The 24185-nt window shown below is 35.3% G+C and overlaps 4 protein-coding genes across 4 annotated transcripts; all 4 read left to right on the forward strand.

Annotated features, from left to right (window-relative positions):
• LOC132622971 (ribulose bisphosphate carboxylase small subunit, chloroplastic 3) lies at positions 1-1910 on the forward strand. The gene is made up of 3 exons (XM_060337662.1): positions 1-216; positions 1271-1405; positions 1499-1910. Exons 1-3 carry the CDS (start codon positions 40-42, stop codon positions 1727-1729), a joined length of 543 nt encoding a protein of 180 aa, XP_060193645.1. The 5' UTR covers positions 1-39; the 3' UTR covers positions 1730-1910.
• Positions 1911-4337: 2427 nt separating this feature from the next.
• On the forward strand, positions 4338-11675 carry LOC132623771 (ribulose bisphosphate carboxylase small subunit, chloroplastic 3-like). Its single transcript, XM_060338579.1, has 3 exons — positions 4338-4710; positions 10892-11026; positions 11120-11675. The coding sequence occupies exons 1-3, from the start codon at positions 4534-4536 to the stop codon at positions 11348-11350; spliced, it is 543 nt and encodes a 180-aa protein (XP_060194562.1). The 5' UTR covers positions 4338-4533; the 3' UTR covers positions 11351-11675.
• A 2679-nt stretch (positions 11676-14354) lies between these two features.
• LOC132623505 (ribulose bisphosphate carboxylase small subunit, chloroplastic 3-like) lies at positions 14355-16274 on the forward strand. The gene is made up of 3 exons (XM_060338272.1): positions 14355-14573; positions 15673-15807; positions 15901-16274. The coding sequence occupies exons 1-3, from the start codon at positions 14397-14399 to the stop codon at positions 16129-16131; spliced, it is 543 nt and encodes a 180-aa protein (XP_060194255.1). The 5' UTR covers positions 14355-14396; the 3' UTR covers positions 16132-16274.
• Positions 16275-18281: 2007 nt separating this feature from the next.
• On the forward strand, positions 18282-19498 carry LOC132623341 (ribulose bisphosphate carboxylase small subunit, chloroplastic 5). Its single transcript, XM_060338083.1, has 3 exons — positions 18282-18539; positions 18844-18978; positions 19072-19498. The coding sequence occupies exons 1-3, from the start codon at positions 18363-18365 to the stop codon at positions 19300-19302; spliced, it is 543 nt and encodes a 180-aa protein (XP_060194066.1). The 5' UTR covers positions 18282-18362; the 3' UTR covers positions 19303-19498.
• The last annotated feature ends 4687 nt before the right edge of the window (positions 19499-24185 follow it).

Raw genomic sequence — 24185 nt, forward strand, 5'->3', positions numbered from 1 at the left:
GCAATAGCTTTAAGCTAATATTAGCAATTATTTACAGCAATGGCTTCCTCAGTGATGTCCTCAGCAGCTGTTGCCACCGGCGCCAATGCTGCTCAAGCCAGCATGGTTGCACCTTTCACTGGCCTCAAATCCGCCTCCTCTTTCCCTGTTTCAAGAAAGCAAAACCTTGACATTACCTCCATTGCTAGCAACGGTGGAAGAGTCCAATGCATGCAGGTTTGTAGTATATATTGTTCATTTTAACTTGTATGCACCAACTATGTAAAGAAATTGTATACTATTAGTGTATTTTAACCTGTTGTAGCAGATACCCTGCCTTAGTTTCTGTCGAATATTTGCTTACTGGTGATTTACTAGAATAATAAATGATTTAGTCATAGGGAGAATACTTTATTTAAATCTAAAATTAGTTAGATAAGTTTAGCTGAAATATTTTAGGGTTTTGAATTTTATTCAGCAGATTTTCTGTTTTTATGTTGGCATAAAAATTCAGAGACAATTTCAATCATTTTGGTCTTTCTGCTGTTCCGCCCTTTTTTAAAAATCAACAGTTTCCAAACTTTTTATGGAAGGCTAATTGTACTTATCTGGTGACGTGATAGTTTAAATACCCAGTTAGCGTACAGAAGTTGAACTCCATATTATTCTGCTTTGATTTCACCAAATAGCTATGGATGGTTTCAGAAGAGGTATAGGTAGGCCGAAGAAGTATTGGAGAGAGGTGCTTAGACAGGACATGGCGCAGTTCTAGCTTACCGAGGACATGACCTTAGATAGGAGGTTATGGAGGACTCAGATTAGGGTAGAAAGCCAGTAGATAGTCGCAGTTTTGATATAGTCTATTGTCATTTGATGCTTGCTACTATGTGTTGTTTCTTGTACTTCAATTATCTTATTTATCTGTGGTAGCTACTGTTTCCTTTTCTCAGACTGCTCTATCGTGATTTGTTTGCTTTCTTTAGTTTCATTTTCATTTTGCTTTAAACTGCTTGTGCTTATCTGACCTTTTCTTATGTTTTCTCTTGAGCCGAGGGTCTTCCGGAAACAGCCTCCCTATCTTCCAAGATAGGGGTAAGGTCTGTGTACACTTTACCCTCCCCAGACCCCACATTGTGGGATTTCACTGGGTATGTTGTTGTTGTTGTTGTAGATTTCACTAAATACACCATATACATGGGAAAGTACAAAAGTCACTGACAACCGTGTTAGATTACAAATGGTACTACTTCTGAAGTTTTCTTAATTAATTCTTTATGTGGGATGTGTATAGGTGTGGCCGCCAATTAACATGAAAAAGTACGAGACTCTGTCATACCTTCCTGACTTGTCTGACGAGCAATTGCTCAAGGAGATTGAGTACCTTTTGAAAAATGGATGGGTTCCTTGCTTGGAATTTGAGACCGAGGTCAATATCTCTCTTTTAAACTTAGCTACTATTAACTATAACTAACATGAATATCTTAAGTTAATGTTTTGTTTATGTTGTGGATGTGTGCAGCACGGATTCGTGTACCGTGAGAACAACAAGTCACCAGGATACTACGATGGTAGATACTGGACCATGTGGAAGTTGCCCATGTTCGGGTGCACTGATGCTACCCAGGTCTTGGCTGAGGTCGGAGAGGCAAAGAAGGCTTACCCACAGGCCTGGATCCGTATCATCGGATTCGACAACGTTCGTCAAGTGCAATGTATCAGTTTCATCGCCTACAAGCCTGAAGGCTACTAAAATCTCCACTTTTAATGTACAACTTAATTACCCTATGTGTTTAGGGGAAGCTTGTTTGAATCCACCTTACAGTTTTCCCTGGAGGAACTGTATACATTTTCCTTCTTTCTATTCGGTGTATGGATTCCAATTCCAATCAAGTTTATTGGAACTAATAATGACATTTGTTTCTTTACTATTATCTGCATTCTCAATGCAATTAATTGCCTGCTTAAGCACCACAAGTGCGCGCCCCAACTCCCCCTCCCGCTAATGTAGAACATTTCTCCCCCCTTCAAATTATGAACGTTCTAAGCCAATGACTCCTTCCAGCGGAGAAAATGTAGTACCATTTTTTTTCCTTTCGGATATAATCTATATATGCAGTATACCGTGTACAATTCCAGTAGTGTGAATGCATATAGAAGATTGAAACGACACTAATAGTATAAAATTTCCTTCTAGAATCAATGTGCATAACTTAAATCCTATAGCACTTAAATAACCTTTGCTATACAGAATACACATACTTCTCGTTATTACATTTAAGTAATTCGATACTATTTTGTACTCCTATATTCTTTATATGGGTAGTTCATAGTCTTTTCTTTCTCCCTTTTTCGTTTGTCTTTTCTACCATATGTCTGTATGTAACTGATGTAGCAAACCGACTACATTTGGCATCATTATCAGACAAATCTTTCACTACAGAAATATCTCAAATTAAAACCTTTCTAGCCAGAACTGAAGAATTAGGGGGAGATAAAGGATCATGTCCAAATCTTTTAAATTGAAGAAAAGATTGTGCTATTTGAACCAACTATCAAGTACCAAAAAACTCAAACAATGTACATTTAAACACAAGAAATTGTTAGAACTGTCTGCAGAGACAAAGAAAGCAGTACAACAGATCTTGGTATTCCATATTATAATGGTCCTAAGGAGAACAGATTCGTTTGTCTCTACTTATTCATTCCATTTTGATTGTAAGAACTATCACAAATGGTCTCGGGCAATTCGCAAAATTGCCCTTCTTTTGGGGTGGTCTTTAAATTTTGCCCCTCATATTTGAAATCATTAAATTTTGCCCTTCGGCTAAAACTCATGGGTTCCAGGTTCGAACCCACACACAATCAAAATTTTTTGAAAAAATCGCAAGGCAGAGTTTAAATTTCGCTATGCTCCCACCGTCATACACTTGTGAAGGAATTACCAAAGTTATGTCGGACCCGGCATACTTATGCCTTATGGGCAGACTTGGCATAAGTATGCCGGGTCCGGCATAACTTTGATAATTCCTTCACAAGTTTATGCCGGGTCCGGCATAAAAGTTTGCCCGTTAAAAGTATGCCCCCACCGGCATAAATTTGTGAAGGAATTACTAAAGTTATGCGGGAGGGGGCATAACTTTTCCTCAAGGCATAGTTTAGTTATGCCTTATGGGGCAAAACTTTTCCTTAAGGAACTATGCCTTATGGGGCAGACTTTTAATTAAGGCATAACCAAAAGTATGAGTCATAAGGCACAACTTTTCTTTAAGGCAAACTTTTAGTTATGCCTTAAGGAAAAGTTCCGCCTTATGGGGCATACTTTTAGTTATATTTTATGGGGCATACTTTTGGTTAAGGCATAACTAAAAGTATGTCCCATAAGGCGAAACTTTTCCTTAAGGCATAATTAAAAGTTTGCCTTGAAAAGTAAAAAAAATAAATAATAAAAAAAAAATGTCTCAAGGCAAAGTCTGCCCCTTCCGGCATAACTTTAGTTTTTCCTTAAGGATTGTATGCCGGATCCGGCATACACTCCCCCAGCCCTGCCTTGCGAAATTATTTTTTTATTTTATGCCTGAGCGGGGATTCGAACCCAGAACCTCAGGTATCCAAGCGTAGGGCAAAACTTAAAGAACACAAATATGAGGGGCAAAATTTAAAGACCACCCCAAAAGACGGGCAATCCGTGCAAAAAAAATGAATGGTCTCCCTAAACTTTTGTACAAATGTAAATTATTGAACAAGTAACCAGCAACGAATATAACTATAAACTGTATTGATAATCAGTTGAGAAACCATGGAATTGGCTTTAGATTACTTCAATTGTTCTGCTACCCATAAAATGGCAATGACCTCATGGTGTTCACATGTGTGGCCCCTGCTCAAAAATAGATAGATAGACTTACCAATTTTGTTGCTCCCCTTTGTAGACTCCTAGTAAGTCTGGTAAGGGATTTCTTCTTGTAGTTATTTAAGGATGCTATGACTCTTTTCACAATATATCTGTTAAAAAATAACATAAGAGATCTGTTAACTCTTCAGTATCAGACAATTAATAAATAATCTGGCCCAAATTCTTACAAGGGTTGCTTTCTATAGAATGAGCAGCTCCAATGCCACAAATTTACTGCAGTACTGCCAAAACAAACAACAAGAAAAAAAGCCCTTTGAAAAGTTGATTTCTTCGTTCTGAGGTTCTGATATTATTGTATTTTAAAAATGAAAAACTTGTCAGTCTATAATTAGAAGAAATAGCAGGAAATTGTTATTTTTAAAAAACATATTCCATCCATTAGTTTGGGAACTTTAAGATAAGGAGTGGGTAATATCAGATGGCAGACGCCATCCATTTTGTAATGCCAAGAACAACATAATCCAATGGGCTACCATTCCTCTAAGATGAGGTATGGCTTGGTTTTGTCTGTTAGATGGAAAAATAATGTGAAACCTTATCATTGAATATAGATGGAGTGCTATATATAGTGACCCTCCAGAAAGCAAAGTTCAAGCGAAGCGATAGCTTTAAGCTAATTATATTAGCAATTATTTTCAGCAATGGCTTCCTCAGTTATGTCCTCAGCAGCTGTTGCCACCGGCGCCAATGCTGCTCAAGCCAGCATGGTTGCACCTTTCACTGGCCTCAAATCCGCCGCCTCCTTCCCAGTTTCAAGAAGGTCTAACCTTGACATTACCTCCATTGCTAGCAACGGTGGAAGAGTCCAATGCATGCAGGTTAGTAGTAGTGTTCATTTTACCTTGTACATAGGGGCGGCTCATCAAATTTGGTGGCCTAAAGCCAAACTGCAATACGAGGCCTTAATTTATTTTGTGTCATTTATTCCAGTGACAAATGTAGATGAGTTTAGAGGTAATGTAAAGATTTAAATGAGTTATTTTTTTTTCAACACCAATATCAATCATAATTTCAAAAAAAAAAAAAAAAATTCTTTTTTATATATACTTGTTCCATCCAAGCATACTTGTCATATTTCATTCTACAGAGTCAAATAGTATACATTTTGATCAATATTTTTCGGATGTATTTTTTCATTATATTGATATCAGAAAAATTACAACTTACGGTACTTTTCGTATAGTTTTCGAATATCTTAACTTTTAATATATTGAATTAATCAAATCTAATTTAGTTTCAAATATTAATCAAATTGACTCTGGAGAAGTGAAAGATACCAATTATTTGGGAATGGAGGGAGTAAATATTTCATAGTTTCTATACTATACTTTTTAATAATTCTTTTTTAAAAAATAACTTATACATATACTATAATTAGAAAATGGGGCCCCGAAAATTTGAGGGCCTAAAGCAATGGCCTTAGGCCTTACCCTCTAGCCGGCCCTGCTTGTATGCACTGGCTGTGTAAAGAATTTTTATACTATTATGTGCATCTTAACATGTTATAGTAGATAACCTGCCTTAGTTTTCGAACTTTTTATGGGCGGCTAATTGTACTTATTTGGTGATGTGATTGTTTAAATACCCTGTCATCAGTGTAGAGAAGTTGAACCCTGTATTATTCTTCCTTGATTTCACTAAATATACCATACACATGGGAAAGAACAAATAATTCACTGATAACTGTTGACACCCAATTTTGTCCCTCTTTTATTTAATTTACTCATTTTTTTTTTAAATTTACTGACGAGCTAAATACTTTATTTTTTCACAATATTTTATTGCTACTACTATTAATATCATTACTTTTATTTTCAACATTATGAGCATTACTTTATCACAAATTTTAAACGGTTAGTCATAATTTCGTTTTCGGGTTTGGAATCGTTAAATTAATTACAAGACAACACTTTGTAAAATATTTATTTTTCTACATATTAATTATTTATTGTCTTTACACAGTCTATGTTGTACTACTTACTAAATTAGAAACCCAAAAATAATTAAAATAGCGGAGGAAGGAACAATTTCTTTTCAGCTAAATTATTAGCCCATACTCTAATTAATTTACCCCAATATTTCAGACCAGCCCACGTCATTCCCCTACCCAAAATAATGCAGCCCACTACCCTTTTACCCGGTCCAAAAAAAAAAATTTACCATGACCCGACCCGGTCCAAGCCCATCCCTTATTTCTTACCCTAAATCCTTTCTCTTTCTTTTCTTTTCTTTCTCTTTCCTTTTCCCTTTTCTCCGCCTCCCTCTCCCTCTCTACCCTACTCTCTCCCTTTCATCAGCATCATCGCCACCACGCTCCTCCCCACTCACCGACGACCCCACTCCTTCGTCTCCCTCCTCACGCTCCTCTCCACTTCCCCTTGTTCCCCCACGCCTCTGTCTCCTCTGTCTCCCTTGTCCCCCACGCCTATACGCTCCCCTCTCTTTTCTATAAAAGGGGATTTTTGAAACAGATTTTGTGGGGATTATTCAGTTTTGGGGGAGGACTCAACGTTTTCGAAGAAAAAGGAATCCCCACTCTCTGTTTTTTTAATATCTGGTTTGATTCATCAAAAAAAGGGATACTTTACTACCCTCAACATTTCTGCTTTACCTACTCTAAATCTGTGATTTTTGTTTAAATTCCGTTCTGTTTTCGGGTTCGTTCGAGTTCAAGTGTAGATTCGAGGCCTCGACGCCCCATTCACTGTACCACAAAAAGGTAAACCTTCCTCCTTAGCATCACGCTTTTAATTCAGTGCCTGTGTTCGTATGTTTGTATATTTGTGTTTGTTTAGATTAATATACAGTCAGTCTTAATAAGTTTGTTTTAGGTTTAATTATTATTGTTAAGTTATTGGTGGTTGACGATTGCATAGATTAACCTGGGCTCGGATTAGATATTTTAATTGCTCAAGTCTGTTGTGGGTTAGCATAACCCTTGGGAGTTCATTGACACTCGCTTATGCTCAGTTTTAATTGGTTCAGACACCTATAACTTGTTTACATGAAGTTAGTACGATTTAACACGCTATTGGTATAGTCCATAGATCTTGTTGGATATTGGAGTAGCTTAGAAATGTTATGTTGGTTCTGTTAGCTGAATCATAATTCTATATCGACTCGTAATTATGAAAACATGACTAGTTTAAACTTCAATAATGTGGAGGGTATTGCTTAGTCCAGTTCAGTTTGCCGAGATACCGGAACTGTATCATATAGTTAGTTTGCCTTAATGGGATTGTATGTGCTAGAGTAGTTGGTTACTAAGCATGTTGATTATTACTGGGTGGATAAAGTTTCCTTCTTTTGTGTAAGTTTATGGATAATGTGTTGGTTGTTGAGGGCCACCAGTATCAAGTTTTAATGATAATACCCCTTCATGTTCCTGTCTATATGAGAAGGTCAGCTGATATTGGTCTGAATGTCTTGAGATAAGAGCATAAATAGTGTAAAGAATATATGTGGAGAAGAATTTGGCTTCGTTGGTTTTTGCCGGCACTCATCCATATGTTAGTTTGCAATGAAATAATCAGATCATGACCCCAGCTTTCGACTAAACTGTTTTCAGTTCTTGTTTCTTTGTTTCGAATAACTTGAACCTTTGGAATCCTGAAAGGATTGAATGTTTGTTAAGAATATTGAGGTTTAATATTTATTTGTTTTTAAGGTTATTGTTTCTCTCTTAAAAATAGGTTCTCTTTTAATAACATGGGCATGAAACGATTTGTTTTCCTTTCTCGATTTCCTCTTTGTTTAAACAGACTAGTTCTTTCTTTTCATCTAAGTTTGGCCTGAAATATGACTCTATTCTCAGTTCTGCCTCTTTTTGTTACTTGGAATAGATTAGCTAAATCAGATTTGAACTATGGAACTAGTTTATCCTTTTCTTATTTATATGAAAACGAGTCTTGCTGTTAATATATGGTATCCTGTTTCTTGATGTCTAAACTGGTAACTTTGACTGTTGTATACATCTCCTGCTGCGCTGCTTCTTTTGGTTCTGGTCTGATTTTATTATTCCTAGTTTTCTAGTGCATAACATGCCTAATATAAACCCTCTAGGACAGTTGGTTGATTGCTTTTTGGTGAGTATAAAGCCCCTTTGTTCTTTTCTTTCCTTGAACTGCATATGATATGCTGAGGAGAACTAAAATATATACGCTGTTTCTTGCCTCTTATTATGTTCAGTGTTCTTCAGCTGCTTCCTTTTAGACACAAAACAGAGAAATCATCTGAAGCTAGAAAAAATAAATTTCAAGGCTAGATTAATTCGGAGTTATGACGGATACCTATGCTAAATAAATTTGAAAGATGTCTATTGTTGCTTAAGAATGAATTTCCAGGACTTAAGACATATTTGAAACCGCATATACATAGGATATACAGTGGGTTATCAACACAAGGAAAAGATATACATTCGATATACATCTGATATACACACCACTGTGTGTATATCTTAGGTATATTACTTATATGATTAGAACAGGCCAGCATTGTCTCTCTTTTACTCTATTTGTTCAAGTAATATACACCGATATGTATGTATCTGCTTGGGTTAGATACGATGAAATGGTTATATGACATGTCGATTTTGTTTTTCTCTGATTTGATTTTGTCGCTGTTATGTATTAGTAGTATAATATGGCTGTATTCAGGGTTCATTTTGGGGTTTAGATCTTGTATATAGGAATTCGACAACAACAAATAATGTCTTACAGTTTGTCCATGTTCAGTCCTATTTGCTTAATTCCCTATCTGTGGCTAACAGTATCTATTAACACATCTCACATTGCCTACGATGACAAATATACTATGCATTATCACATGTCTGTTTGCTTGTTCGAAACAATGATGAATTTGATCTAGCTTCAACTATGGGTCCATGGACTGTTGGGATTGTCTGTACAATATAGTTTGCTGCATTTTGCTGGGTTGGCTAAATGGGGGGGGGGGGGGGGGGGGGGTTAAGAAATCAAGAATTCGAAGTATGTATTATCATTCGTCACTGTTTTGCGATAAATTAAACTAGCTTGACAAGGTAGGTATTAAGATAAATCAGTGCTATGCATCCTAAATATGAAAGGATCTAGTGACTGTTGTCCCTATGCTTGCATTACAAAATGATTTGTGTGTTGTTGCCTGTTGACTCCTGTGGGCAATTAAACTGAAATATTGATTAGGTATCGTCGTATGCTATGAAACTGGTAGGTGTTTATTACAGGAATAGGAGACATCATGTATGCATTATGATATATACAGTAGAATATACCTGATATACGCGTAAGTTACTGAAACTGTTTTACTCGTTTCTTCTGTTATTTGGTCTTGCTGCCCCCTGTTATTTTGAAAGAAATTGATGCTACATTGGCTTAAGTATCTCCTCTCCCATGGACCATCTTTGTTGCGTCGCTGTTATTGACTATCTACCTGTTTGACAAAAGCCTGAATCAAAAAACTCAGTCCCTATATTGTGACGGGTATTTGATAGAAGCGAGAATTTTTTATGCAGATTACATTTTAGTTTCGGTTGGTTGTTGTCGTTTTTTTTTTTAGCTGGTTTAGTTTATCTCTTGTGCTAAAACTGTTCAGCCCATTATAAAAACATAATGCCTCCCCTTCAGTACATTGAGTTTCATTATTTGTTTTCATTAAAAATGTTTAGTTTGGACTTCCAGCATGTTTGTTTTGCCTTTCAGTGTTTTGTTATCTAGTTTTGGTTGATTCGTCTGAATGGATGCTAATTCTTTTCCTTCATTTTAATGCATGACTATCGAGCACGAGTCCAAGGGATTCGTCATCTTCCGCATCCGATGTTGGGTTAAAGGCCCAACGTAACATTCCTCGAGTCAGCCCCCATATAGTAGCAGCCAATTCGCAGCCAAACCAGGAAATAAAATCTGGGCTGAAGCCCAATAGGCGCGACAACAGCAGCAACACATAAAAATTGTTACTGGGCTGAAGCCCAGCTGCAAACGGATCACAGCAATCCAAATGGGCCAAGCCCATTTATATTATATCTATCCTTCTATTTTTATTTCTGTGTACATTTAACATGTAGTGTATGACTAACATTTGTGCTTGTTAATTAAGATAAACTTTAGTAACATTAAGGGTTTTAGTTTAGTAATGGGTAGTTAATTCCACAAATTACATTTACTTCTATTTTTAAAACTATTTATAGTATCTATAACATTTATTTGAGTAATTGATTTTCAAAATAGCATGACTACATCTTGTGGCTAAGAGAATCATAATTTATGCTTACTATTTTAGAAGTTTAAAGCGTCACAAATCTTACACTAACGTTAGTTTATTCTAAGAAATAAAAAGCAAATTAGTTTCAACGGATAACTTTTTTCACTTTAGTTCCTGTCTAGCACTTGAAATACATATTTGTTTTTAAAAAAAAAAACCTTCGCACAATATACGCTGAACTAATAGTCTTTCTATAAAACTTTATTAAATAAATCTTTTAAATTTGTTAGTCATTTTCTCCAAAACATATAAACATTACACATTCTGTTTTTTTTTTTAGTTCATTTGTAACTAAACTCTTTTATGCAATTATTATTTTCTACAAGTTTCACTTTAAATAACTTTAGCAATACTTACAAGGTATTTTCTTAAATATTTAAATATTTACATCTACATTTAGCCTTAATTAAATAACATAAGTCCGGTCGGTTAACCATTGTTAATGGGTCTTAAAGGATGCCTAATACCTTCCCTTTAGACTAATTGAACCCTTACCTAGAATCTTAAGTTTCGCAGACCTTAAACAGAGTTAACTTTAAACATAACTTTAATAAACTTTAGGTGTCCTAATTCACCGTAAATAATTAGGTGGCGACTCCTTAAACAAAACAAAAACAGGAATCTCCAATATGTCGTACTTTTAATTTAACCCGGTTAAAATGGGGTATGACAATAACCCTGTGTTAGATTACAAATGCTACTACTTATGAAGTTTGTAAACTTTTTTATGTGGGATATGCATAGGTGTGGCCACCAATTAACATGAAGAAGTACGAGACTCTGTCATACCTTCCTGACTTGTCTGACGAGCAATTGCTCAAGGAGATTGAGTACCTTTTGAAAAATGGATGGGTTCCTTGCTTGGAATTTGAGACCGAGGTCAATATCTCTTTTTTAAACTTTGCTACTATTAAGTATAACTAACATGAATATCTTAAGTTAATGATTTGTTTATGTTGTGGATGTGTGCAGCACGGATTCGTGTACCGTGAGAATAACAAGTCACCAGGATACTACGATGGTAGATACTGGACCATGTGGAAGTTGCCCATGTTCGGGTGCACTGATGCTACCCAAGTCTTGGCTGAGGTCGGAGAGGCAAAAAAGGCTTACCCACAAACCTGGATCCGTATCATCGGATTCGACAACGTTCGTCAAGTGCAATGTATCAGTTTCATCGCCTACAAGCCTGAAGGCTACTAAAATCTCCATTTTTAATACAACTGACCCTATGTATTTAGGGGAAGCTCGTTTGAGTCCTCCTTACATATTTCCCCAGTGGAACTTTATTTATTCTCCTTCTTTCTATTCAGAGAAGGGGAGCCTCGGTGTTACTGGTAAAGTTGTTGCCATGTGACCAGGAGGTCATGGGTTCGAGCCGTGGAAACAGCCTCTTGCAGAAATATAAGGTAAGGCTGCGTACAATAGACCCTTGTGGTCCGGCCTTCCCCGGACCCCGAGCATAGCGGGAGCTTAGTGCAACGGGCTGCCATTTTCTTTCTTTCTATTCACTGTATGAATTCCAATTCCAATAAAGTATACGAGAACTACTAATGACCTTTGTTTCTTTACTAATATCTGCATTCTCAATGCAATTAATTGCGGGCATAAGCACCAACTAGTGCGCGCCAACGACCCCTCCCGCTAATGTTGAACATTCTCCCCACTTCAAATTATGAAATGGATATATATACTCTAAGCCAACGACTCCTTCTGGCGAAGAAAATGTTGTACTTCTCCCTTTTTGATATAATTTATATACATACAGCATTCTGTGTACAAGCCCGGTAGTGAGAAATACATATAGAAGGTTCATGTGTCGAAATAGTTCTGTATTATGGCATATAGTTGATTGATTGGCTGACATTGGTAGTGTGATAATCTCAAAAAAGGCAAGCAGCTTGCTAGAATCACTGAAATGACACTAACTCCTTCTAGAACCAATGTGCATAACTTAATTCCTATGTTAATAAGTATCCTTTTTTTATACACAATACATCTTCTAATTACATTTCAGTAGTAGTTTGACACTATTATACAGATTCTTTAAGCGGTTAGATCATAGTCTTTCTTTTTCCCCTTCTCCTTTGTCTTATCTACTATTTGCACGTCTGCAATTAACTGATGTAGCGTAACAACTACATTTGTCATCATTATTAGACCATTCTTTCACTATTGAAATATGTCAAACCTTTCTGGTCAGAACTGAGAGGTGGAGAGATAAAGGATCATGTCCAAATCTTTTCAATTGAAGAACAGATTGTACTATTTGGACCAACTATCAAGTACTGAAAATTCAGACAATGCAGACTTTAAACACAAGATATTGCTAGAACAGTGAGCAGAGACAAAGAAAGTAATACAACAAATCTTGGTATTCCATATTATATTGGTCCTAAGGAGAACAGATTCGTATGTCTCAACTTATTCATTCCATTTTGATTGTCAGAATCTATCACAATTCACAAATGGGCTCCCCAAACTTTTGTACTATTTATTTAATTGAACAAGTAATCAGTACGGAGTATAACTATAACTCACTATAAGCTTTTTGATAATATTCAGTTGGGAGAACCTGGCTTTGGCTTTAGATTACTTCAACTCCTATCGAACTATATTTCCCCACCCCCGGTCCGTTATTACTCTGGTAGCCATAAAACGGTAATGGCCAGATGGTGTTCACATGTGTGGCCCCCGCTGCTCAAAAATAGATAGACAGACTTACCAATTTTATTTGCTTCCCTTTGTAGACTCATAGTAAGTCAAGTGGGTATATTTGGAGTAGTTGTTCTTTAAGGATGTTAGTTATATGACTCTTTTCTCAAGAGATTAAAAAAAAAAAATTAAAAAAAGACGGCTTAATCCATATGCGGCCCCTTAAATTTGTCCTTTTTTATTTTATTTTGACACATCAACTAAGTGTTATTCATATTGAACACTTGAACTTGGCCTCAGGTATATCTATCAAACACAATCCGACTTATATAGAGCAACATATATGGTGGGTTTCATTTTTTTTTAAGTCTTATGTGTGAATGTCAATCGCATCCTACGTGAAAAATTTAACTAATTATAACACTCCACTCAATTTAGAGCCCGTTTGGATTGGCTTATAAGTTGGCTTATAAGCTGTTTTCAGCTTTTTTGAGTGTTTGACTGGCCAGCTTAAAGTTATTTTGTGCTTAAAATAAGCTTAAAAAAATAATTGAACCCATTTAACTTAGTTTATCTAAAGCAGTTTATAAGCTGAAAACAGCTTATAAGCCAAAAAAAATAAGTTAGACTACCCCAACTTATTTTTTTCAGCTTATAAGCTGCAAACAGCTTTAAGCTATAAGCCAATCCAAACGGGCTCTTAATTATACACATCGGATAGGAAGAAGTGCGCTACTATGTTATACAAGTAAAGAACCACCACTTAAACCAATCAAATAATAAAACTGGAAAATAAGAAATCAAAATTGAAAACTAAAACTGAAATAAAAACTGGAAAATAAGGAACCAAAACTGAAAACTAAAACCCGAAAATAAAAACCCAAAACTGAAAAATATAAGAAACCAAACTGAAAATGAAAAACCTAAAACCAAAACTTAATATCTGATATGTATAATTAAAATGGGAGTGGTGTTTTAATTGGTTGAATTTTAATTAAAACTGACAATATATGTAAGGTGGATTTAGTTTGATACACACACTTAGGACCAAGTTCAGACATTTAATAGGAACAATACTTAGTCGAGGTGTCAAAATGAAAAAAAAAATAAAAAAAAAATCTAAGTTTAGGGGAAACAATTTAAGAGATCTATGAGTGTCAGCGATTCATTAACAATCTGGCCCGAAAATCTTAGAAGGCTTACCAAAATTTACCGCAGAAATTACTCTACTGCCGAAACCAAACCAGGAAAAACACAATGCAGGGGTTGCATATTAATTTTTATCTAAAGTTCTGATATTATTATTTTTAGAAATGAAAAACTTGTCCGCTTAAATTAGAAAGAATAGCAGGAAATTGTCATTTTAAAAAAGCATATTCCATTTATTAGTTTGAGGTATAAGATAAGGAGTGGGTAATATCAGGGGCCATTAATTTTGAAATGCAGAGAACCACATAATCCAATGGTTACCATTCCTCTAAGATGAAGTTTGCTAGCTCTTTTTGTCCGTTAAATGGGAAAAGATGTGAATGTAACCTTATCAGTTATCACTATAAATAGAGGGGGGGTTGCTACGGAGCAATTATTTACAGCAATGGCTTCCTCAGTGATGTCCTCAGCGGCTGTTGCCACCGGAGCCAATGCGGCACAAGCCAGCATGGTTGCACCCTTCACTGGCCTCAAATCCGCCGCCTCCTTCCCAGTTTCAAGAAAGTCTCACCTTGACATTACCTCCATTGCTAGCAATGGCGGAAGAGTCCAGTGCATGCAGGTAATTTGAAGTGTATATTATCTATTTTAACTTGCAGGGTACCGACAAAAGTAACTTTTGCATTGACTGTTTACTAATCTCACTTATTGTGGCAGCTTTAAATCTCTTTCAATGTTTAGTTTATAGAATTAAATTGAACTCTTTATTATTTTTTACTTAATTTCACCAAATGTACATATGGGGAAGGCAAAATTCACAAACAACCAAAAGTTTGATTAAAGATGTCTGAATCTGAATAGTCCAGCCCTTAGACTATTAAGTGTATATATTTATTGTAAGATTTAAACATTTATTTGGTCTGAATAGATTTTAATCATTAAGATCTTTAACAAAGTTTATCATTAAAAGATGTTTTTGTGTGGATTATTTTCATCATCACTCTGTCCACAACCACCACCACCAATCACCTCTGCCATCACAACGACCACTGGCTATCACCACCACTGCCAATCCACTACGGATACCATATTAACCACCTCCATTATCATAATTATATTCACTGCCACCACCAGCGCCATAGTCACCACTATCGGCCACTACCACCATTTTGGTAAATCCCTACTACTAACCACCTCCACCATCACTACTAGCACCACCGCTAGCTACTAACATCAACCAACACCACCACTACCAACTGCCACCAACAGGCCAAACATTACTCACCACAACACCAACCACCTCCACCATCACAACTATTACCACCACCATTACTAGCCGCTAGCACTAATCACCACCACCACTACAAACTATCTGCACCAGATCACTAGTAAATATAAATGTTCCTTTTGTTTTATCAAATTGATTTTATTTTAATAAATTTATATTTTTCTAATATTTAATTAAGTTAGTTGTATATTTATTATGCTTAAAAATAAACAAATTATGCACATTCAGATGTTGAAAAATAAATAGTCTTAATCAGTATTCAAATCTAAAGACAACATCTTTATTATGCAGATATACATTTAGATTCAGATGTCTTAATTTTTATGCAAACAAACAGGGCCAAAGTACTCGAGTAGGAGTGATACTTATGGAGCTTGTTTAATTAGTTCTTATGGAGCTTGTTTAATTAGTTCGTTATGTGGGATATGTATAGGTGTGGCCACCAATTAACATGAAGAAGTACGAGACTCTCTCATACCTTCCTGACTTGTCTGACGAGCAATTGCTCAAGGAAATTGAGTACCTTTTGAAAAACGGATGGGTTCCTTGCTTGGAATTCGAGACTGAGGTCAACATCTCTGTTTTATACTTTGCTCCTATTATGTATAATTAATATGAATATCATGTGTTAATGTTTTGTTTATGTTGTGGATATATGCAGCATGGATTCGTTTATCGTGAGAACAACAGGTCACCAGGTTACTACGATGGCAGATACTGGACAATGTGGAAGTTGCCCATGTTCGGGTGCACTGATGCTACCCAGGTCTTGGCTGAGGTGGGAGAGGCCAAGAAAGCATACCCACAAGCCTGGATCCGTATCATCGGATTCGACAACGTTCGTCAAGTGCAGTGCATCAGTTTCATTGCCTACAAGCCCGAAGGGTACTAGAATCTCCATTACTAATGTAAACTGACCCTATGTATTTAGGGGAAGCTTGTTTGAGTCCTCCTGAAGTTTTTCCCCGGAGAAACTGTATTTATTTTCCGTTGTTTGCCTTCATCTTTCGAATTAATATGACATTTGTTTCTTTACTTACCTGCTTTTGAAAACTTGTAATGTGTGTATATCAGTTCTAATTATCCGAGTAATATCTGCCTTCTCCTCCGCTAGATTCTTCTAGCTAAACTTGAACAATTACCGCTTCAAATTATGAAATGGATAATATATGCTCTAAACCAACGACTGCGGTTGGAAAATGTTGTACTTCTATTGTTTCTTTTTGGGAATAATTTATATAAACCATATTGTGTACAATATCCAAGTATTGTAAAATGGACATATATCGAAGATCACATATGGAACTAGTATTGCATTTACGCTTAGTTGATTGATTGACGGTTGAGTTGCGCAATAACACCGGAACTCGAAGCTACTATCAGATCCTATTGAATCTGGTCCTATCCGACCCAACCCCGGAACTTAGAACGGCTAGACTGTTTGGACAGTAGAACGGGGAGAGGAGGAGTCGTTGATTGATTGACGGTTGAGTTGCGCAATAACAGATTTGTAGGTCAACAAATCGTTGGATCGAATTCTCGATCTTGGGCAAATAGGAATTGAGACTTTCAATGGTCCAGTAAGCAAAGTACCCACCGATGATATACTCGGTGTAAGTAAGCTCTAGGGTCACATCTTTGTAATAAATTTCAATTAGAAACAGAAATTCAATTAGTGATTAGCTACCCATGAGCGACGTAGATAGTGTGGTAATCTGTGAAATATGTCAAGTAATTTGCTATAATTAGTGAAATGACATTAAAAAAAATAAAAAAACTAAAGCCAGCCCAGTGCACAAAACATTCCGCTTTAACATGGTTCGTGAAAGGGCCACACTAAATGCGGTGTGATGGAGCCAGTCTACGGTAAAATGATATTAATACTGTAAAATTCCTTTATACAATCAATTTGCATAACTTAAATATTTCATATGTAATTATCCTTTTCAGGCAAATAAAAAGAAGTAAGAACAATCACAAATGGGCTCACCAAACTTTTGTTCAATGTATTTAATTGAACAAGTAACCAATGAGGAGTGGAACCAAAAACTTTATGGTTAATCAGTTGACAAAAGCAAGAATTGGATTTAGATTATTTCAACCAACTAGAGGGTTCTATCGTATTGTTTTCCTCCCTCTTATTCCTGTGCTGGCCATAAAATGGCAATGGCCTCATGGTTGTCACATGTGTGTCCCCTGCTAACAAATAGATAGACTAACCAATCTTGTTGACTTATACTATTGATTTATACTAAGTTAAGGTGAGGGATCAGGCGATTCATAATGTCCCAAAATATTACCAAGTTCCCCAAATTTGCCATAGAAATTACTCTGCGACCGACACCAAACAAGAAAGAAACAATGAAGGGTGATACAGAAAATGGACCTTGGACATAACTCAACTCCAAAAATAAGCTCATTATAAGAAGACCTTATAAGAAGACCAATATCTACATCCCACCCAATGCGGGACAGTTCAACATATGGGCTACAAATTCGATTTTCTTCTCAAGTTTTGATAGTACTCCCTCTGTCTTAATTTATGTGAAATAGTTTGAGTAAGCAAAGAGTTTAAGAAAGAAAGCAAGACTTTTGAAACTTGTAGTCTAAAACAAGTCATAGATTTATGTGTGAGTGTAAATCATTTAATTTAAGGTAAAGAAAAGTTTTAAGTTAAATTATTTCTAAATATAGAACTGTATCTTTCTTTTTTGGATAAACTAAAAAGGAAAGTATATCACATAAATTTGGACTGAGGGAGTACTAATTTTAAAATTGAAAAATTTGTTGGAAAGAAGAGAAGCAAATAAGTGTTATTTTTAAAAGAACTTATCCCATTTGTCAGTACGGAACTTTGAGATAAGGACGAGTGAGTGAGTGTAACGTTAGGGGTCAAAATTCATGTGGCCATAAAGTTTGTAATGCCAAGAACCACATAATCCGATGGTTACCATTCCTCTAGGATGAGGTTTGCTACCTCTTTTTGTCCGTTAGATGGGAAGAGGATGTAAAGCCTTAGCACTATATATAGAGAGGGGTTGCTACAGAGCTAATAACCCTCTTGAAATTAAAGGTCAAGGGAAGCATAGCAATAGCTTTAAGCAAAGCACTTCATTTTCAGCAATGGCTTCCTCAGTGATGTCGTCTGCAGCTGTTGCCACCGGCGCCAATGCTGCTCAAGCCAGCATGGTTGCACCTTTCACTGGCCTCAAATCCACCGCCTCCTTCCCAGTTTCAAGAAAGTCTAACCTTGACATTACCTCTATTGCTAGCAATGGTGGAAGAGTCCAATGCATGCAGGTTTGTAGTGTATATTATATTAGATTAACTTATATATACCGACATTATAAGGAATTTTTGCATTATCTATGTATTTGACTTATTGTAGCAGTTACCTGCCTTAATTATTTGATTTCCACGTTACTAATCTCACTTATTATGAACAGTTTCGAATACTAAACTTTAATCTATACTAATATGTTGCCTTACTTTCACCAAATCTAGTATATTCACGGGAAATTAAGGGAAAAAATTCACTTACAACCCGGTTTTACATTAGAATGTTAAAAGTACTTATGAAGTTCGTTATGTGGGATATGTATAGGTGTGGCCACCAATTAACATGAAGAAGTACGAGACTCTCTCATACCTTCCTGACTTGTCCGACGAGCAATTGCTCAAGGAAATTGAGTACCTTTTGAAAAACGGATGGGTTCCTTGCTTGGAATTCGAGACTGAGGTCAACATCTCTGTTTTATACTTTGCTCCTATTATGTATAATTAACATGAATATCATGTGTTAATGTTTTGTTTATGTTGTGGATATATGCAGCATGGATTCGTTTACCGTGAGAACAACAGGTCACCAGGTTACTACGACGGCAGATACTGGACAATGTGGAAGTTGCCCATGTTCGGGTGCACTGATGCTACCCAGGTCTTGGCTGAGGTGGGAGAGGCCAAGAAGGCATACCCACAAGCCTGGATCCGTATCATCGGATTCGACAACGTTCGTCAAGTGCAGTGCATCAGTTTCATCGCCTACAAGCCCGAAGGCTACTAAAATCTCCATTTATAATGTATAACTCACCTTATGTATTTAGGGGAAACTTGTATGAATCCTCCTAAGGTTTTTCCCTGGAAAAACTGTTCGCATTTTTCATTTTCATTTCTTTTGCTTCTTCTTTCTATTCAGTGTATGTTTTGGGTCGGATTCCAATGGAGTTTATGAGAACTAATAATACTTATTTGTTTCTTTATTTTGCCTTTTGAAACATGATTTCTGGTGCATATATCACTTTCATTCCAGCAATATCTGCATTCTCAATGCAATTCTCTTTTCCCCCATTCAAGTTATGAAATAGATATGCTCCGCGCCAACTACTTTTTCTGTCCGAAATTCTTGTGCTCTTCTTTTTCTCTGTTTGATACAATTATCTACACTATGGCACTATTCAATGTACAACTACGATAACCTGAAAGGCTGAAATGGACAGAGAAGATTTATTAAGCTGATTCCAACTATAGTCTTGCATTAAGGCTTAGTTGATCTATTGAGTGAAACTGACAGTTGTAAGTACCAAGTACATTATCTTTTACATTGATAGGACAAAATTATGTATACTTAAAGGGAAATTATAGGTAACACTTCATGATAAATATTGATGATTGGTAATCTATAAAAATGACAAGCAATCTGTTAAAATTGATTTGTAAAAGTTCATTATACTATAAGTTGAATCTCCCTTTCCTTTTGATTGTCATGGTCTATATGTATAGATAGCTCATGATCGATGTAGCATAGCAACTAGGCTAATACATAAACAAGCACTCAAACTTGGCCTCAGCGGACAAGTATGTCTTCTAACTTTGGGTGTGCACTAGTAGGCACCTCAACTTGTATAAAGTTGAACACGTAAATACAAATGCTGATGTAGCATTTACGTGGAACATAAATTTTGAAAGTGTCTACATGATAATTTTGTAAGTTGGAGCGTTCAACTGACAAAGTGAAGACAAGTTAAAGTGCGTACTTGTGCACACCCAAAGTTGGAAGGCGTACTTGACAGCTGATGTCAAATTTGAGGGTCTGTTTATGTATTATGCTTAGCAACTATATTTGAAATCATTACTTTAGAGAATTGTTTCACAATGGAAGTATCTCTAATTCTTTCTGGCCAAAATTGAAGGAAGTGGAGATAAAAGGATCATGTCCAAACCTTTTCGATCGAAGAACAAATTAATTGTGTTATTTGAACCAACTATCTACCAAAATCTCAAATAATACAATGTAGTCATAAGAATTTCAAGAAATTGCTAGGACAATAGAAGCAAAGAAATAAAAGAATTAATCGCGGTATTCCATTTAACATTTTTAATTAATCATATCCTACTAGTATTTTTAATTTTCCCTCCACGATAATGATATTCCTTTGCCAGTCATAAGGATCATAATGGCAATGGCTTCATGGTGTTGACATGTGTGGCCCTGCTAAAAAAAAAAAAAAGAAGGATAGATGGCCTTAAATTTTTTGTTGTTTCTCTTTGTTGACGCAAAGTTAATGTGAAGTATCAGGCGATCCAAAAAGAATTTGGCCCAAAATATTGCTAGCTCCAATCCCTTTTATTGGTAATGTCACATTTCTCCTTAAAGAGAATTGGCACCACCAAACATGTGGTACATATCACACTAAATAGAGTACTCTATGCTGGTAACAAGAGTTATTATACTTGGTTTGCATCTCTCAAAGAGATTCTATTTTTCTCCTGACATTTTTCATTTTTTCTCTTTTTCCCAAATTGGAGGAATTTGTATAATGTGGATTTGTAAATTGATCCTTGGAACCATCGTACGGATGTCAACTAGCATTTCAGTAATGCCAATATATAATTCAAACAATGATACATATTCAAACTATCGTTTTAGTAATGACAGTATATAATTCAAACTATTGTATAGATGTCAAACTATCATCATTTTAATAATGACAATATATAATTCATATCGTACAGATGTCAAACTATCGTTTTGTCCGTATTCAATAAGGATGTTGGGTTTTTTATCCCTTTTTTTGCCAAACTTGTTTTACAATTCACCCACATTCAATCTGACCCGCCAATTTGTCGGCTCTATATAAGACATACTTAAGCTTTCTAATTAAAGAAAGCTGAAATTCTGTTACGAGCCAAATAAAGAAATATGTTATCAAGGAAAATTCGAAAAAGAAGTACGATTTTTTTTTTTTTACCAAAGAAGACTTATAGCGAATTTTAATACTGTAATAATTTGTTCGAAATATGACACTCAACTATTAAATATTGAAGACATCTAAAAGAAGTACGATTGTGTTTTAGGAACAAAGAGACTTCGATTTAGTTATGAAAAACCATAACTTTAGAAAATACATATGTTCTCATAAATATATACAATCAGTTATTAGAGGAAAATTGAGTTAGAAACGGAAAGAGCACACCATCCAGCTCTGGTTCCCCGGATCGTTATAGAGTTGAAATTTGGAGCAGGAGCACCTTTTTTTTTTTTCTTTTTCTTTTTTTAAGTTAGCCAATATAATTCACTACGAGAGTAATCTTTTTTTACCTATTATAGTAGGTAAACTGTCCTTATATAAAAATTACCTGTTATAGTAGGTAAACTGTCCTTATATAAAAATTACAAATATCACATTTGACATGATGTTATTAAATAAAAATAATACATTGTTGGGTATAAAAGTTAAGTAAGCATCCCCTTTAAGTAACCACATAATTTTTTGGCAGATTACATCGACAACCCCTTTAACTTATCAGTCAACTGACCAATCACTCATTTTACCCTCTAAATTAACAATTTTTGTTATTTTTTACCTTTTTAATATTATGATAATATTTTTCTCTTTTTAATCTATATTAATGACTTAACTATTGAACAAATAAATTTTATATGTAAAGTAAAAAGTAAAAATGTGAAAAATAATTTTCAAGCATATATAATGTATTGATGATTGGTAATGTATTGATGATAACTCAAAGGGAAATTGTAGATAACTCTTCATAATAAACATTGATGATCGGTAATCTATGAAAATGACAAGTAATCTGTTGTAATCGATTAGTGTAAAATTTCGTTATACTATGAGTTGATTCTTTCTTTTTCCCTTTTTCGGTTATCACGGCGTATATGTATAGCTCGTAATGTGAGTACCTTAAATTTTTCTGGTCACAATTGAAGAAACTGGAGATAAAAGGTTCATGTCCAAACCTTTTTGATTGAAGAAAAAATTGTGTTACTTGAACCAACTATCTACTAAATGTAGTCACAAAATTTCTAATCAAATAGAGCTTCGCATCCTACTTTTCCTTTTTTTTAAAAAAAAAAAAAAATTTAATTACGGACGATTATGATATTCCTTTGCAAGCCATAAGGCCCATAATGGAAGTGGCTTCATGGTGTTGACATAAGAAACACAGTACTGATTTTTAGCATTATTCTCAAAATAACAGTTATGGCCAGAAAATAGTTATATACTTTAGCAAAAATCCAAACCTAAACAATTTCCTTTTTTATCTAAATCAATTCCGAAAAAACCAGTGAAACAACTGTAATTAATTGGAGCTCTTTTGCCTGCCTAAAAAGTAGGGAGTGATGAATTCCTACTAAGTTTTGGGGATGTGGATCAATGAGGGCAATTGTTCCTTTCCGTTCCTATTATCTTTCTTTTTTATTTTGTTTCTATGTTGGCAAAATACTTGGTTTATTCTTTTTGGAATTCAAGTTTGAATAATACACATTATTTTACCATGTTATAATTTTGGATAGTGATGGTTATGAGTTATGCGTTTTTATATCAACAGTATATGTGATAAAACTATATTAGCAATATATATATATAAGATATTGTATGTACGTAAATGGTATATTTGAAGTAATACTGCAAATATAATGTTTTTGTACCAATATATATGTGATAAACCTATATTAACACATTTTTCAACTCGCACAAAACCTGCAATATATAAGTCATACTTAAGCTTACTTAAGAAGCCGTCACTCCACTCATATTTTGTCCGTATTAAATATGGCGGTTGCATTTTTTATTCGTTTTTTGTCTGACACGTTTTTCAACTCGCACACATCGAATTCAACCTGCCCATTTGTTAGCAATATATAAGACATAAGCTTTATTAAGAAACCGTCATTCAACCCATTTTTTGTCCGTATTAAATATGACGGCTGGATTTTTTATCCGTTTTCTAACACGTTTAAAACTCGCACATAGCGAATTCAACATGCCCATGATAAAGACATGATAAAGCTTTCTGAAGAAGCTGCCAATCAATTCATTTTTTGTTCGTATTAAATATGGCGGTTGAATTTTTTATCCGTTTTTTATCTAACACGTTTTTCAACTAGCACACATCGAATTTAACTTGCCCGTTTGTCAGCAGTATATAAGGCATACTTAAGCTTTCTTAAGAAGCCGTCACTCAACTCATTTTTTGTTTATATTAAATACAATGGCTGGACTTTTTATCCCTTTTTTTGTCTAACACATTTTTCAACTCGCACGCATCGAATTCAATCTGCCCATTTTGTCAGCAGTATATTAGACATACTTAAGTTTTCTTAAGAAGCCGTCGCTCAACCTATTTTTTGTCGGTGTCAAATATGGCGGATGGATTTTTTATCCGTTTTTTGTCTAACACGTTTTTCAACTCGCACACATCAAATTCAACCTGCCCATTTCAATAGTATATAAGACATACTTAAGCCTTCTTAAGAAGCTGTCACTCAACTCATTTTTTGTCCGTATTAAATATGGCGGCTGGATTTTTTATCTGTTTTTTGTCTAACACGTTTTTCAACTCGCACATCGAATTCAACTTGCCCATTTGTCAGCAGTATATAAGACATACTTAAACTTTCTTAGAAGCCACCATTCAACTCAT

This window comes from Lycium barbarum, chromosome 12 (genome assembly GCF_019175385.1).
Source record: "Lycium barbarum isolate Lr01 chromosome 12, ASM1917538v2, whole genome shotgun sequence".
NCBI classification, from domain to species: domain Eukaryota; kingdom Viridiplantae; phylum Streptophyta; class Magnoliopsida; order Solanales; family Solanaceae; genus Lycium; species Lycium barbarum.